We start from the raw sequence: 15,842 nt of genomic DNA on the forward strand, positions 1-15,842 counted from the left end.
TGGGCATTGAAGTGATCTCTGCAAAAAATCTTTTAAATTCATCAACCTGCCTTCCCTAAAAAGATGACCAAATTGAAGCTAATATATTGTATATTTATTTGATGTAGTATAATAATAAAAAATCACATCACTAAAATTGATTAAAGACAATTCATGGTTTCATATTTTTGGAGCTACATAAAAACCATAATGTTCTAAAATGATGTATAAACATAAAGAAAAAATTGAATTATGTTAGCATCAAAATGGTCTAGAATATAACACGTAACGACAACATCCACAATTTCTAACTTGAAAAGGGACTGGGTAATAATTTTTAAATGACCAATTTTGGAACGAGGGACCCAAATCAATGAAAGACTTATTAAATGAAAAAAATATGTAAATCAAGAAATAGTCAAGGGTCAATTACTGTAAATTTATTCGTCTCTTTTACAAATCAAATCAAAAACCTCGGTTTGCTCTGTTGTATACTTTTGCAGACCGAAGAATTTCTTCATTTTTATTGCTAGTTCATCGGATTTGTTTTGGTCAAACTCCATCGCTTATTCTTTTCGCTCTCGATCTGCCTAATTCCAAGTATTTCAGTTATTTTGATTCGCTTAATCGGCGTTTTCTTGAACCTAGATTTCTGGGTTTTGTTTAGTTTGGAAGATTAGAGTATTCAAACTCACAATCAGAAGCTTTCTTGTTAATTTCTTGATTCTTAATCATCGACATCACTGTTTGAAGAGATTTTGGGGTTTCTGGATATTATGGTTGCTGTATGAGATGAGCATAGTGATACCGATACCTATTCAGATTTCAGATTCAATAAAAAATGGGTTTTCAAGTTGTCTTCTTCATAGCGATGATCGTTCTAGCTTTCCCTGCAGTTTCAAGAAGCAACGGAGGAAATCCCCAAAATGTTCCACTCGATAATCTCATCAATTTGGAGGAAATCATGGATAAAGATACGGTAATACATTTTTACTCATATTTTTGATGTTCATAGCTCATACTGTTTTTCCAGATTATTCTATTTAATGACGATTAAGATCTGATGAAGTTTTTTTATTGCAGGCGGAACTTGTTTGGGCGAATTGTGGAACAGAATTGATGCATTTAATCGAAGTTTTTCAAGATCTTCATCAATCTAGTAGTAGCGATCATAAAACCCTAGAACATGAAACGATTTTGAAATCGTTAGCTTTTCAGGATCTTCAAGTCAAGAAGACAATTCTAGATTGCTTGAATTCGAAAACCCTTACCTTCCCTGAATCGGGAGAAGATAATCATTCACGAAAATGGTATTTTGATTACTTAGAATATTTTCGATTCGGGTCTACAAGTTCTCGAAGAACGCGCAGGTTAGCAGAGGCAAATTCCCCTTCTCCTTCTCCGGCTCCGTCTCCGACTCCGTCATCTGCACCAGCTGAAGCTCCGATTATCCAGAAACCTCCGAGTCCGCCATTTTTTCCGGCGGAGCCTCTTGACCCTAGTTCAGGTAAAACTGGGCAAGCGCCGCCGGTGGATTCTTTTGGAAACACAGAGTCGAATAATGGGAAGAACGATGATACACACAAAAAGATTATTATTGCGGTGGTTGTTACTGCTACGACGACGTTTTTTCTCGCCGGATTAATGTTTTGTTGTTATACAAGAGGTTGGGGTAAACGCCGACAAAACGATGAAAGGCCTCTTCTGAGTTTGAGTTTGAGCGATTATTCTATTAATGGTGTTAATCTTTCAGATGGGTCGTATAAACCCTCGTACAATTTGAATTCATCTGTTCATAATATTGGAAAGTCCGGCGATGAATTAGTGTATGGAAATTCAAATGTGAAAATGGATTCTAGTATTCCGGTGGGTATTCCGTTACGACCTCCGCCTGGTAGGGCGGAGTCATCGTTACAGCCGCCGCTTGGAAGGGTTGAATCTTCTAAACGGTTGTCTGCGAATGCAGCTCCGGCACCTCCACCTCCAATGCCTCCTGCTGCTACACCTCCACCGCCTCCTCCATCTAAAGGAGCAGGACCACCGCCGCCTCCACTTAAAGGACCAGGACCACCGCCGCCACCACCTAAGCCTTCTGCTCCACGTCCTCCTCCTCCTCCGAGTGGTGGTCCACCTCCACCACGACCGCCGGTTTCAAGCTTAAAACCTCCTCGACCAACCGCCGGAACTAGTAATTCCGGTGGTGATGAAACTGATGCATCTAAAGCGAAGCTTAAACCGTTCTTTTGGGATAAAGTTATGGCGAACCCTGATCAATCCATGGTTTGGCATCAAATTAAATCAGGATCATTTCAGTAAGTTATCATCCTTTAACCTTTATTAATTAATTTCTACCCAGTTATATGAAATGAGGATCTAACAATAGGTGATCGAATTGCTTAAAATTAACAGATTCAGCGAAGAAATGATCGAAACTTTATTCGGGTATAACGCCACCGACAAAAACAAAGATCACACAAGGAAAAATTCCGCATCCCAAGATCCCACTTTCCAATATATTCAAATCATCGATCCAAAAAAAGCTCAGAATCTGTCTATTCTCCTAAAAGCATTGAACGTGACAACCGAAGAAATCTGTGACGCATTAAAAGAAGGTAAACTTTTTTCATAATTTTATCAAACTTATTTGTTTTGATCTTAGTTCTAAACTGTATGTATGAATTTAAACAGGAAACGAACTTCCAGCGGAGCTTGTTCAAACTTTGATAAAAATGGCGCCAACTTCCGATGAAGAACTGAAGCTCCGGATGTACAATGGCGATCTTTCTCATCTTGGAACCGCAGAACGTTTTTTAAAACCTTTAATTGAAATCCCATTTGCTTTCAAAAGACTAGAATCGCTGCTCTTTATGTGTAATTTCCAGGAAGAAGAAGCCATGATTAAAGAATCCTTCGTAACTCTAGAGGTAAAAAGCTTCAAATCTTCGCATCTAATATCGTAGACGTTTAATTTTAACCTAATTTCACGATTTACAGGCTGCTTGCGTATCACTTAGAAAAAGTCGATTGTTCCTGAAACTTCTGGAAGCGGTTTTGAAAACCGGGAATCGGATGAACGATGGAACTTTTCGTGGAAGTGCACAAGCATTCAAACTGGATACACTCTTGAAATTATCAGATGTTAAAGGAATCGATGGGAAAACAACGCTTTTACATTTTGTTGTTCAGGAGATTATCCGATCAGAAGGTATAAAAGCTGCCCGAACTACCCGTGAATCTAGGAGTTTCAAAACCGATGATCTTCTCAAAGAAACTTCATCTTCTTCACAAGAAACAGAAGAGCGTTATCGTGTTCTTGGCCTTCAAGTGGTGTCTGGTTTGAGCAGTGAGCTTGAGAGTGTTAAAAAAGCCGCCATTGTTGATGCAGATGGGTTGACCAGTTTGGTGTCGAGACTTGGTCGGGCATTGGTGAAATCTCGTGAGTTTTTGAATACGGATTTGAAAAAGATTGAAGAAGAAGACGAGTTTCAGAGAGTTTTGTTGAATTTTGTGAAGATCGCAGAGAAGGAGATTATGTGGATGCTTGAAGAAGAAAAGAGGATAATGAATCTGATTAAGAACACAACCGATTACTTCCATGGACACTCCGGGAAGGATGAGGGATTGAGATTATTTGTAATCGTTCGTGATTTTTTGATAATTTTAGATAAGGTATGCAAAGAGGTTAAGAAGGAACCTGTAAAAGTAAAACCACCGACAACAGAGAAGAACGATGAGTTGCAGGTTGGGACTCCAAGAAAAGTTGATGACGTGTCTGCCGGAGGTACCTCTGAACCTCGTCAAAATCCTTTTTCTGATCACCGGCAAATGCTATTTCCGGCGATTGCTCAGCGACGGGTGGATAGTTCTAGTTCAGATGAAGATTAGGGTTTTAGGGTTTAGGTTTTGTTTAACGACAATGATTGATTCTTTTTCTTTTTTTGGTTTCCTTTTCTCACTTTGATTGGACTGGACCGCTAATGTTGTATATGAACCGGAATTCTATCTCAACTATTGTAATAGTAATACTATGTGCATTGATCGAATTACCAAATGATTGAACGATTGTACATAACACTGTCTTCATACACAACAAACTCATATCATCCTCAAACGATGATACTTTAGGTTTTGTTTATATTTACTCGTTTTCGTTTTTCTAGCCTTTTTTCCACATGTTATAATTGAATTTGTTTGGACTATTACATCTTTATGACTAGTTGGTTTCTGGTATGCTTGATTGGTCGGTTTCTCCGATGAATCTCACCATTATGATTTCTCCAGCGAGTTCTTAGCACACTAGAAAACACAAACTCACAGATACACTCGAATATATGTTTTTGAGTAGACCTGGAAATTTGTGTGTGCAAGAACAAACTAAGATTCTGATTCTAAACACCAACATATACAAACATCTCGTAGATCTAAAAATGTGTGTATGCGAGCATATCTAAAAATCGTATTTATTCATGATAGATCTAAAAATGGACATGAGATGAACACACAATCTAGCTAGTGTATATGTATGTGGATCTGTTCAAAAGTAAATGTTGGAGAACAAACTCAGTGGAGTGGAGTGGAGTGTGTGTTTTGATGTGCCAAAAAACTCACCGGAAAAATCATATTGGCCCGACACATTGGTGAACACGATTGGAGCTGCAAGGGATGCCGTAAACCGGCTAAAACTGATATCAACCGGTTGTAAAATATGTAATGTAAATAGTCCAAACAAATTCGATGGTAACATGTGGATAAAAAATAGACTAAGTGTGAACAAAATATAAATTATATTATCCTTATAAGTCATTAACTTATGTTTTGTTATGTTGAAACCAAAAATTAAAGTTTTTGCCTATGAACGAAATGTTAAGTAAAACTTTTAAAATATCTAAAAGTATAGATATAAAAGTTAAAATGTTAAAACTACACTCTCTATAATGAGTTCTTGTTTAAATATAAGTTTTAAGGTTGTATTTATGAATGGACACTTGTTTTTTAAGTTCGATTTGTTTATCTTAAAAGCTAAACCTCCCCCCCCCCCCCCCCCCCCCTTTTTTCCCTTATACCTGTAACATTCCGTTTGAAATAGAGTAGTTAAATAATAAACCTGGAACCCCAAGATGTAAATTCATATTTTATATTATTTTATAATGGCCCTAAAATCCATAATATTTAGCGGGGTGTTGGTTTCGGGGAGCCAAATGATATAATTTGGACTTGTGAGGGTTAAAACGGTAATTCCAGGACTTATTTTGTAAAGAATTCTGAAGGCTGAGGGCTGTTTGCTAATTATTGGACTTAAATTGAATAGATTTATAGAAGCAGGGGCTAAAGGGTAAAATATGGACCTAGATTGAAAGGAATTGAGGGGGGAGGGGCCGGAAGTGTCAAACGTTGAAGAAGTTTACATGGGACGGGTTAAAACCCATCATCGCCATATTAACCCTAACCCTAGCCATGTTTTTCAGCCGCCACCATCTCCGAATCCTCCTCAGCCGCCGTTGCCACGTCAAGACCAGTTCCCGTTCTACCCTCTGCTATCGTGCCGTCGAACACCACCGTTGTCGCTCCTGTCGCCGGCGAAGTCAAAGATGAAGCGGCAACCATCGTGAGCGGTCGGAAGAACCACCAAGAGCGAATATGATTCTGTGACCGGCGAAACATGGTCGTGTGCGATCGGATCTCTCGGTAAGGCTAACTGCATCCATTCTCTCATCTCTCTTGTTCCTTTTTGGTTGTATGGGGGTCGTAATCGCCGTGTTGGCCACCGCCGCCCGTTAGTCACCATTTATGTCGCATTCCGACGACGTGTTGTCGCCTTGTAGGTGGCGGGGTACGTAAGTGTTAGCAAATAAGGGCTGTTTTCGGAATTAATGGTGTTGTATGTACATTTTTTTTGGTAGAGAATCAAGAAGAACCGTCACCACCACCGTAAGGTGGTGGCTGTCATCTCCAACCACCGTTTGTCGCCACAAGGTTGTTGAGTGAGTGCGTATCCCGGTGCTGCTGTGTTTCAGGCGTGTGTGTGTTGTTGTTGGCTGAAAAACCGAGGAAAACCTCACCACCACCTCACACCGCCATGCTGCCGCCACCTTGAGTGACTGTGTGCTCTTACGTGTGAATGGACCGTTATTTGGGATACTTTGAATGTACTTTGGTTTAGAATCATAACCACCACCACCGTGAGGTAGTGGCTGCCGCCGTGAACCACCGCCAACCACCACTGCCCGAGGTGGTAGTGGGTGGTACCCGACTTGATTAGACTTTAATTAATGTAAAACTTAAATATTGGATTAGTTGGTTTTGTGATTTGGTTGGAAACCCGAATTAGGGTTTAGAAAACCCTAAATTTGGAAATGTGTATTTTGGATTTGTCGGGACCCGCGTTTGGACCGTTGGATTTGGAATTTTGAATTGTAACTCTCGTTTTTCTGGGCTAAGCACTAATGATGATGTAATAGTCTAGTCAACTATTGTAACTCGTTTCGAAGTAATAAAGATGAGTTACTTGAATATTATGTGAATTATGTGTTTTTGTGTGCTTATTACTTATTTATAATAATATAATAAATAAATGATAAAAATAAGCGTCAAAAATAAAATGTTAGATAAGCTCGATATCGATAAAGAAAGTTGTAGTGGTCGTGACAAGGATTCCGGAGATATAAAGAACATTGAAATCCGAGTTATAACGAAGAAGTTATGGTCTGTCGAAGTTTCGCGATAAAACCGGCACGACACTGCGCGTAAATAGTGAATTTACGATAAAAGACTTTTTAGCCTTAGCAATCTATACAAAAGTCGTAGTATACGTTAAACTGAGAGCGTTCATAAAAAGAACGCCCAAATCTGACTTCGTATGAGGAAGGTATGATTTTTCTAAGATTTGGCATAACAGTGCACAACCCGGAATTCGAATTTTAGATTGAGAGGTTTTTGGCCAACGCAACCTAAAAGAGAATTGAAGATCTCATTATTAGTAGCGCAAAGGTAAAAAGACAGACGAAAACGGACGTCAGATGAAGAAGTTATGAATTTTTAACGGACTTTTCCTGTCCCGGCCTGTTAAAAATATAACTTTAAAAATAAAGTTAAAATTAGACGACGGAGTCTAAACGAAAGTTGTAGAGTACGATCCCACCAACGCGTGGATATAAAGAACGTAAAAAACGGAGCTCGTATGCGAAAGTTATGATTTTTCTAAGTCGGGAATGAGCTGTGCGAAATCGGGTGACGTGGCGAAATCGTGGCCGTTGCTTTCTCCCCATGGCTAGCCACCAGATGGTGACATGTGGCATGGACTCGGCGAGTAGGTTTTCCGACTCGGCGAGTTGAGCAGTTTCCCAGCCTATAAATAAAGGTGCAGGGGCAACTCGTTTCTCACACCTTCAACCCTCTCTTTCTATCTCTTTCTCTCTCTCTAACCCCCCCCCCCTAAATCCCCCCAAAGCCTAGGGTACCTCCCCAGCATTAGAAGAAAGCCCCGGAGAGCCCGAAGGCTCCGAGAAAAAGAGTTTTTCGGTTTGAAACTCTGCCCGTGCGGAGCCCGGTTTTCAAGCGAACTTCCCAGTTTCGTCAAAGAAGATTATTTTAAGAAGCGAAGTGTTGTCCGAACCACTTCTTATCAGGTGAGTGTATAGTCACTTTCATCTTACACATAGATATGAAGTATTTTATATAAATTACGTGCTATGTGTATATATATTATCTGTTTACTTGAGATGTATGCTGGATGAAAGATCTGAACCTCTTTCTTTTTAGATCTGAACATTTTTCCTTCAGATCTAAATTTTTCTTTCAGATCTAAGCTTTTTCTTCAGATCTAAACTATATATGTATTTTATACTTTGAGATCTGTGCTGGATGAAAGATCTAAACTTCTTTCTTTTCAGATCTGAAATTTTTCTTCAGATCTAAACTGTAGATGTATTTGGTTTTCAGATTTGAGTCTTTTCTTCAGATCTAAAGTGTAGATGTATTTTGTTTTCAGATCTAAGCCTTTTTCTTCAAATCTAAACTGTGGATGTATTTTTCTTTCAGACCTGAGCCTTTTCTTCAGATCTAAACTGTAGATGTATTTGGTTTTCATATCTGAGCTTTTTTCTTCAGATTTAAACTATGTATGTATTTTTTTATCTACAAATATGTTGAGTAGAACATGAGTAGATGAAATAGTAGATGTGTGATAAAATGATGAGAGGCCTCGATGTTTACGATGTTTAAGATGATCCAGTCATCTAGTGGAGTATAGATGACGACCACAGACTTTTCTAGGCAGTCCAGTGGAACGCAAGCAGGCTCGCAACCTGTAGGTGTTTTTGAAGATGTACTCCATCCCCCCCATGGTTGCCTTATTGACATGTATTGCTGAGGAATCCCCTAAGCAGTGTTGTAACCCCGAAGAAAAATCCTTAGGCTAGGTCCCTTAGAATAGATGCTTTAGGGACGTAAAGTGAGGATAACGGGAATAGATAATCGGGTTAATGATTTGATGAAAATAAATAATGAACTTATTATTGTGGGTTGAAAATCCTATATGCTCACCAGGCTCCCCAGCCTGACCCACTCAGTTTCTTGTATTACAGGTTGATGAGATTAAAACTCTTAAGATCGATAAGATTCTTAACAATTAACACAAGAACACAAACTAAACAAGAACACACGATGAATCAAACTGATGTCGAATGATTAATAAGCCACAACCTCAGAAGAACTCTATTAAGAATTGCTACTGTAGAGGTGTGGTAGGGTTACAATAATGAAATCAACAACTAGCCTATACACGATGCATGCATGCACTATATATAGATCTTATAACCCTAATAAATGACGGCTGGACAGGCCCAAACCATATACAAAAAGGACTAAAGTAAAAAATCCCAATGACGCAATATTCTATACCCAACAATCTCCCCCTTTACGTCGATTGAGGTGAGAGATATCTACTGTTGTGCTTGTTTCGTCTTCTTAACTGTTTTGAACAGCTTCGGTATGATAGCCAATAGAGTATGACGAAAAAGAATATACCAGCGAAGCATATCATTGAAATTCTTCTTGACAGCATCGCCATTCTGTTTGCACCTGTTTATGATATTCAAAATGTGCTCCAAACAAACAGTGGAGAACAGGTGTTTGTCAGGTAAGGCGAACATACATTTTTTGGTTATCACCACGAGTGAACATCACCGTGAGATATTTCGTGTCTATTTTGCCCATTTGCATTTTGTTCGTGTCGCTTGCTTTACCAGTTGGTTTGACAGTTGGCTTCTTTCTCAAAGCAGAGGCGATCTCCTGATCCAGCTTCGCTACTTCATGTATGTATGATCCCAGCATTCGCTTTATGTGAGCAAGAATAGGTTCATACTTTTGTTCTTCGGTTAGTAGGAAGTTTGTGAGCAAGATCCAATCGTGTGGATTAAGGTTCGGTAGATCGGCAAGAGAGATCTCATGAACCGAGTTTTCAGGACCTCGAGTCACCCGAAACTTCACGTTGATAAAGCTTCCTGCAGCGACTGGCTTTAGAACCTTGACCGATGTCATCTTTTGTGCACTCCAGGTCAAGTATTGAGGTTGATAAAAAGTAAGATAGTATTCAATTAGAGACCGATTAGTTTTTGCATCAGGAGAGGGAATTGATACTGTCGACTCGAAGCAATGAAAAACAAATGCCCTTCGGGTGATTGGCATATCAAACTGTGAGTCTTTAGAATTCTCCAGGTCAAGAGAGATAACTGGCTCAAGCCAATGAGTGCTTGGAGACTTAATTTCTTCTTTCAGCAACTTTTCCAATGTCCACAATGGAAAGAGAGTTTTTCTACTTTCCAAAAGGTCATGGACTTCTTTCTCTTTTCGTTCCCTCTCTTCATCTTCACGTGCAATTCTAAGATTTTCATCTAGAGTTCGGTCACGTTGATTTCGCTTTAACAACTCTTCTTCAGTTTCTTCTTCACTTTCACCGATGATTTTCTTCCCTTTGGAACTCGAAGCTACATTACCCTTCGGTTCATTCGTGACCTTCGGTTTTAGTGGAGTGTGAGTTGTTTCGGTTGTTTGAGTAGGAGGAGGTTGAGTTACATTAACTTATCCCCCTTGTTTCGGAGGAGCTCCCGCCTCAGAATCACCTTCAAGGCGATGCAAAATCTCAAGCGTCGTACGGAGCTTTTCCGCTAAATGGTGACAGACACTGATTGTAAGAACAGAGTCATGAGCATCAAGCAGATTGGTGAGTAGGAGACTGACATCACCCACACAAGTCTTCATGACTGTCCGTTCAGACTGGAGCTCGTCAATATCCTTGTTCGCTTGTTTGAGCTTCAAAGTCTGAGTTTTGAGCTGAGTAGTGCGAAGAGCCAGTTCGTCCATGATTTTGTTTTCCACGGCTAACTCAGTCTGGAGTTGATCAAGACGAGATTTGACTGAACATACGAACTCTGCATTATCAGTTTTAATCCCCGTTCTAATGCTTTCAAAATGCTTCTTCTTATCCTGAAGCGAAGTGGTGAGATTCTTAATAGTAGCATTCACCATATTAGCATTCTTTTCGGCAGCCGCCTGGAGAGAGTCCAAAAACACTTGAGCATCTGAGATTAGTTTTTCGACATTTTCGGTCGCTTTCTGACAAGAAGTGGTAGAAGCATCCACATCTTTGGTAGCTGTATCAATCGAGTCCTGATGCTATTTGACCAGAGTAGAGAACAGGGCCTTGACTGCTGCTTCATAGTATTCAGTAGTAGAGGAGGAAGATGCAGAGGCAAGCAAAGTATCGAGCTTCTCGTTCAGGGCTTTTAGATGCCTTTTCGTGACTGGGGCATCATCATCACTGTCACTTTGGACTGTAAAGGGACTATAGTGGAATGTGTCAAACTCCACATCATTGCCACCAAGAATGGTGTCAGATTCGTCAGAGTGAAGTCGGGAAAGTGGTGTAGAGGTAACAGGAATTTTAAAACCAGAAGTTTGTACCCCCGTATCAGATGCGTTGACATTAACCGGTGGTTCGCCTGTCGTGGTAGTGGTGGTGGTTTCGGTGAATATAGGTGGTGGTAATGGTGTTGAAGTGGATGGTTGAGAGGAAACTGGAGGTGGGCAAGAAGCTACCGAAATAGGAATGGAAGAACGAGGTGAAGGTGGTGGCGAATTACCTCGAGTTGGTGAAGGTGCAGGTGAGTTACCTCGAGGCGAACCCTCAGACAGATGATCTTCACTGTTACTTGACTCTGGTTCGGGGTGATCCGAAGGAACATAATCAGAATCGATTGATGAAGAGACTTTGGGCTTGAGAGTCATCTTGCGCAGCTTGCGCTTCTTAGGAGCCGAAGGTTCAACGGTTTGACCCTTTCGCTTCTTAGGTGTGACAGGTTTAGAGGAGGGTCCCTCTTGAACTGCCCTCTTTTTGTCCCCTTTCTTACCTCTTTTCGTTGATTTCTCAGCTTCATCAAGGGAACATTGCATCTCGGGAGTGAATACCCTTGGACCTGAAAAGGATTGTTTCTTGTATTCAGAAATAATTTTACTAGCACTCGAAACACACCTGTACATCGTTTCAGGGATTGGACCAACGAACGGAAACTTGGAAGGGTCTGCCACAATGATCTTTGTGCTATGGAAAGTAGCAATTGCAGACTTTAAAGAATCCGCCATGATTGGAACTTAAAATTTCTCCATAGTCCTTTTGGTAACAATGGTCCAGAATCGCCCACATGAAATCTTGGTGTAGCGAGAGGATGAATTCAAACTTTGAACTAATTGAGTCAAGAGAAAAGACCCATAATCGAGATTAATGCCATGGTATAGACCATAGATGATGGTCATGAAACCCTTGCTTGCACCGTCGGATCCAGCTACCCGTTCAGAAAAACCCTTAAAGAGAAGGGTAAACAACCCATTCCATAGAGGATGTAGGCAATATTTCTTGACTTTAGTGATGGTGGTGAGAAGATCAGTGTACCCCATGTTGTAGAACATCTCGAAGATCTGTGCAGTCGTAATCGAGTCAGGATTCACCATTGAGTCCACATAAGTTAGCCCTAAAAGAGCGCAAAACCTAATTTTGGAGACTGAAGTTTTCTTGTCGAAAATCTCGAACATAATGCGCTCTTCAGCCTTGACGTACTTTGCTGAAGAGTAAACTTGAGATAGAAGAGACATTGGCACAGATTCAACTTTGGAAAGAGCATGTACCAGTGGCGAGTACTTAAGACATTCGACGATCTGCAGCATAAAAGCATCGTACTGGAATGGATCCAAGTCGATGATCAGGTTCTGATTAGGCTTGATCGTGAGAAGAGTAGATTGAGCGGTGTGTTCGTGAACTGAAGATGATTCTGCCATTGCTGAAGCTTGGTGAGGAAGATGAACAGTGAAGAGAGTATTTTCCGTTTGAATGCTTGAGAGATTTTGTAAGTGGTAAAGGAGAAAGGAATTATGAGAAATCCCTTTATACGATTACTAGGAGAGAGAAAATCCTCAATGATCACGTAAGCGTGATTTTCTGAAACGACGCCTGATTATACGTGATTTGACAATTGTTACCCCCAAAAGTGTGTTAGGCGGCGTGAGCACTAGGTGACGGTTCAAATTCACGCACCTTTAATTCGAAATCTTATCCATTCCCCGCCTCTCCATATTATCCTTTAACGCATGATACGAATAAGACTTTTGGAAAGTCAATAGACTTTCGTGCAAGGGTGTGCCAAAGAAAAGGAAATAAATCAAATTATATTTATGGGATTTATGTGATGTCAATCGAGACATGAAACTGAGGATCCCAGGCACGCATCTCTTCTTTCAAAGTCAAGAGAGACTTAGAAATGTCTGTTTGGTTTCCCGTTGAAGTACGATCAAATGTTTGTTAAGAAACATTGAAAGGCATCTTTTAATTTCGGCTTTAAAGGGTGGCTTTCAGTTCAACCAAACTACGAACTTGATATAAGAACGAAAGTATGATCAAGTACTTGTGTAGCCAGTGTAGCTTTAAACATCAAGTAGAATTTATAATTTTGTAGTGACTTGGGAAAAGTTTAGAAATCTCAAAAACAAAAAATAAAACAGGATCTTTTGGGAAAAAATGCCTTGGTTTTAGACTATTTCATAAAGATCGTAATAAATAAAAGAGATTTCTTGGTACATACCACATGAGTGGTTTCGTTAATACATGGGTGAAAAACTAGAATATTCAGTTGTTCACCATCAATTCATTTAAGGTATTGGATTGTGGGTTTCACTTAGATCGTGGTTGACGAAACTAAGATCATGAACACAGATGTTGTGTAACCATAAACCTTAGTGGCACAGACCAAGAGTCTCAAGGGTTACTTGCATGGAATCGAAAATAGTGGAGAAAAATAGTGAGGTGGTTAAAGAACTGAAAGTACCTCTACTATACTAGAATGACCAAGCAGATAACTCTTAACTCAATGTGAGAAGAGTAAGGTAGCTCATGACTTAAGTGAATTTAACAGCCTGATTGGGAAGAACCGATTTGTATATAGCGAATCAGTAAGGCTTCACTCCTGAGTCGTTGAGGCTTTGGACAACATGCAGCAACATGCTTCTAGGGACACTTAACTAGTATAGAGATTAAGAGTTGATACCTTTCCCATGATACATTGTTGAGGCAAACAACAATTGTAAAACAACCGGGGTTGAAAAAAATATTTTTGCATTTTTGATATGTCTGAAAAGAAATAAAAATAGAAAGGAAAAATATTTTTGAATTTTAGATTTTTCTGAAAAAGAAATAAAAACAGAAAGGAAAAATATTTTTGAATTTTAGATTTTTCTGAAAAAGAAATAAAAACAGAAAGAAAAAAAATAAAATGTACAAAAAGTATACATAAAGTATCAACCGAACTTTCGCTTTTTGATGAATGAAGCGAAACATACCGAGTGTTCGGTACAATTCGGTTCCCGAGAAATTAGGAACCGAAATAGACCGAGCGTTCGCTCTATTTTGCTTGTCAAAATTTTAATGAGGCGAAGGTGGTTTTGGTATAGATTCAGCTTCCATCATTCCTAAGCCTTGGAGTATATTGTTGAAGGTTGCTTCAGGCAAGGCTTTCATGAATATGTCAGCCAGTTGATCAGCGGAGCCCACGAAATGATTTTCAACGTTTCCATCTTCCACATGATCCTTGATAAAGTGGTACCTCAGTGCTATGTGTTTCGTCTTTGAGTGTTGCACTGGGTTGTGACATATTCAGATTGCGCTTTCAGAGTCACAATAGAGAGGAATTCGCTTCATGTTTAGGCCATAGTCTCTTAACTGACTTTGAATCCAAATAACCTGCGAAGCACAAGATGCAGCGGCTATATATTCAGCTTCGGCTCTGGACAAGGATACACACGTTTGTTTCTTGGACTGCTAGCTGACGAGTTTTCCATCCAGAAATTGACAACCGCCTGTGGTGCTTTTCCTATCTAGACCACATCCTCCTAGATCAGCATCAAATAATGCTTGAATGAAGAATCCTGATTTCGCTGGATACCATATGCCGAGAGATGAGGTTCGCTTCAGATATCGGAAGATGTTCTTGACTGCTATCATGTGAGGTTCGCGTGGATTGGCTTGAAACCTGGCACAGTAACAAACAGAAAACATAACATCTGGTCTACTATCTGTAAGATACATTAGAGACCTTATCATTTGGCGATAGAGTGTCATATCAACAACCGGTTTTTCCAGAGATGGTGTTAGTTTCGTCCCGAAAGCCATTGGAACTTTCACCTTTGAATCTCCCATCATGTCGAACTTCGCCAATAAAGTCTTTGTGTAAGCCTCCTGATTGATAAAAATTCCTTCTGGTCCCTGTCTTATGTTCAATCCAAGGAAAAAGTTAATTGGACCCATTGAACTCATCTCAAATTTAGTCTCCATCAACTTCCGGAATTCAGCTGTTAGGCTAGAATTTGTGGAACCGAAGATGATGTCATCGATGTAGATTTGGACGATCATTAAATGGTCACCCTCTTTCTTGCGAAAGAAGGTTGGATCAACCGAACCTTGTTTAAACTTGGACATCTTTAGAAAACGAGTTAAAGTTTCATACTAGGCTCTAGGAGCTTGCTTCAGACTATAAACGACTTTATCCAAAATATAGCAATGGTTGGGATACTTTAATTCACGAAACCCGGTGGTTGCTCAACGTATACGGTTTCTTCTAGTTCTCCGTTCAGGAATGCACACTTGACATCCATCTGAAATACCTCGAAATTTTTGTGTGCTGCATATGCCAAGAAGATTCAAACTGATTCTAACCTTGCTACTGGAGCGAAAGTTTCTTCATAGTCGATCCCTTCTTCCTGACAATATCCTTTCACCACAAGTCTCGCTTTGTTACTTATGACGTTGCCTTCCTTATCCATCTTGTTACGAAACACCCATTTCAGACCGACCATAGATGCATCAGGTGGCGTGGGAATCAATCTCCAAACCTTATTTCGTTTGAACTCATTGAGTTCGTCTTGCATAGCTTGAACCCAATCAGAGTGATCGAGTGCAGTATAAACTGTTTTCGGTTCAACTTTGGAGACGAATGAGTTAAACATGCAATATTCCACTTGAGAGAATAAAACAGTTTGCTTCGCTTTCAGTTGAGAGCGTGTAAGAAATCCCTCATACGATTCACCAATAACTTAAGTTTACGGGTGATCTTTTGTCCATTTTATGAGCGGAGGGTAAGATGGATCATAGGTAGGATCCAGTTTAGCGTTGACTTCCTCTTCGAATTCTGATTGAACATCCGAATCAACATTTGTATTTTGATTCTCCCCCTCCAATGATAAGACGGTTTCAACCTTAGGCTCAGATTTCTCCCCCTCGAGTGGACTTTCATGGGTCATTGTTGGCGATGGGTTCTCCCCCTGGA

General features: G+C 39.9%; 1 protein-coding gene across 1 annotated transcript; it reads left to right on the forward strand.

Annotated features, from left to right (window-relative positions):
• Nucleotides 1-434: 434 nt before the first annotated feature.
• On the forward strand, nucleotides 435-4,051 carry LOC145136309 (formin-like protein 5). Its single transcript, XM_079070450.1, has 5 exons — nucleotides 435-958; nucleotides 1,063-2,291; nucleotides 2,389-2,591; nucleotides 2,668-2,903; nucleotides 2,974-4,051. The coding sequence occupies exons 1-5, from the start codon at nucleotides 821-823 to the stop codon at nucleotides 3,862-3,864; spliced, it is 2,697 nt and encodes an 898-aa protein (XP_078926576.1). The 5' UTR covers nucleotides 435-820; the 3' UTR covers nucleotides 3,865-4,051.
• Nucleotides 4,052-15,842: the final 11,791 nt, after the last annotated feature.

The sequence above is a fragment of the Lactuca virosa genome, chromosome 9 (genome assembly GCF_052849685.1).
Source record: "Lactuca virosa cultivar CGN04683 chromosome 9, Lactuca_virosa_CGN04683_v6, whole genome shotgun sequence".
NCBI lineage: Eukaryota > Viridiplantae > Streptophyta > Magnoliopsida > Asterales > Asteraceae > Lactuca > Lactuca virosa.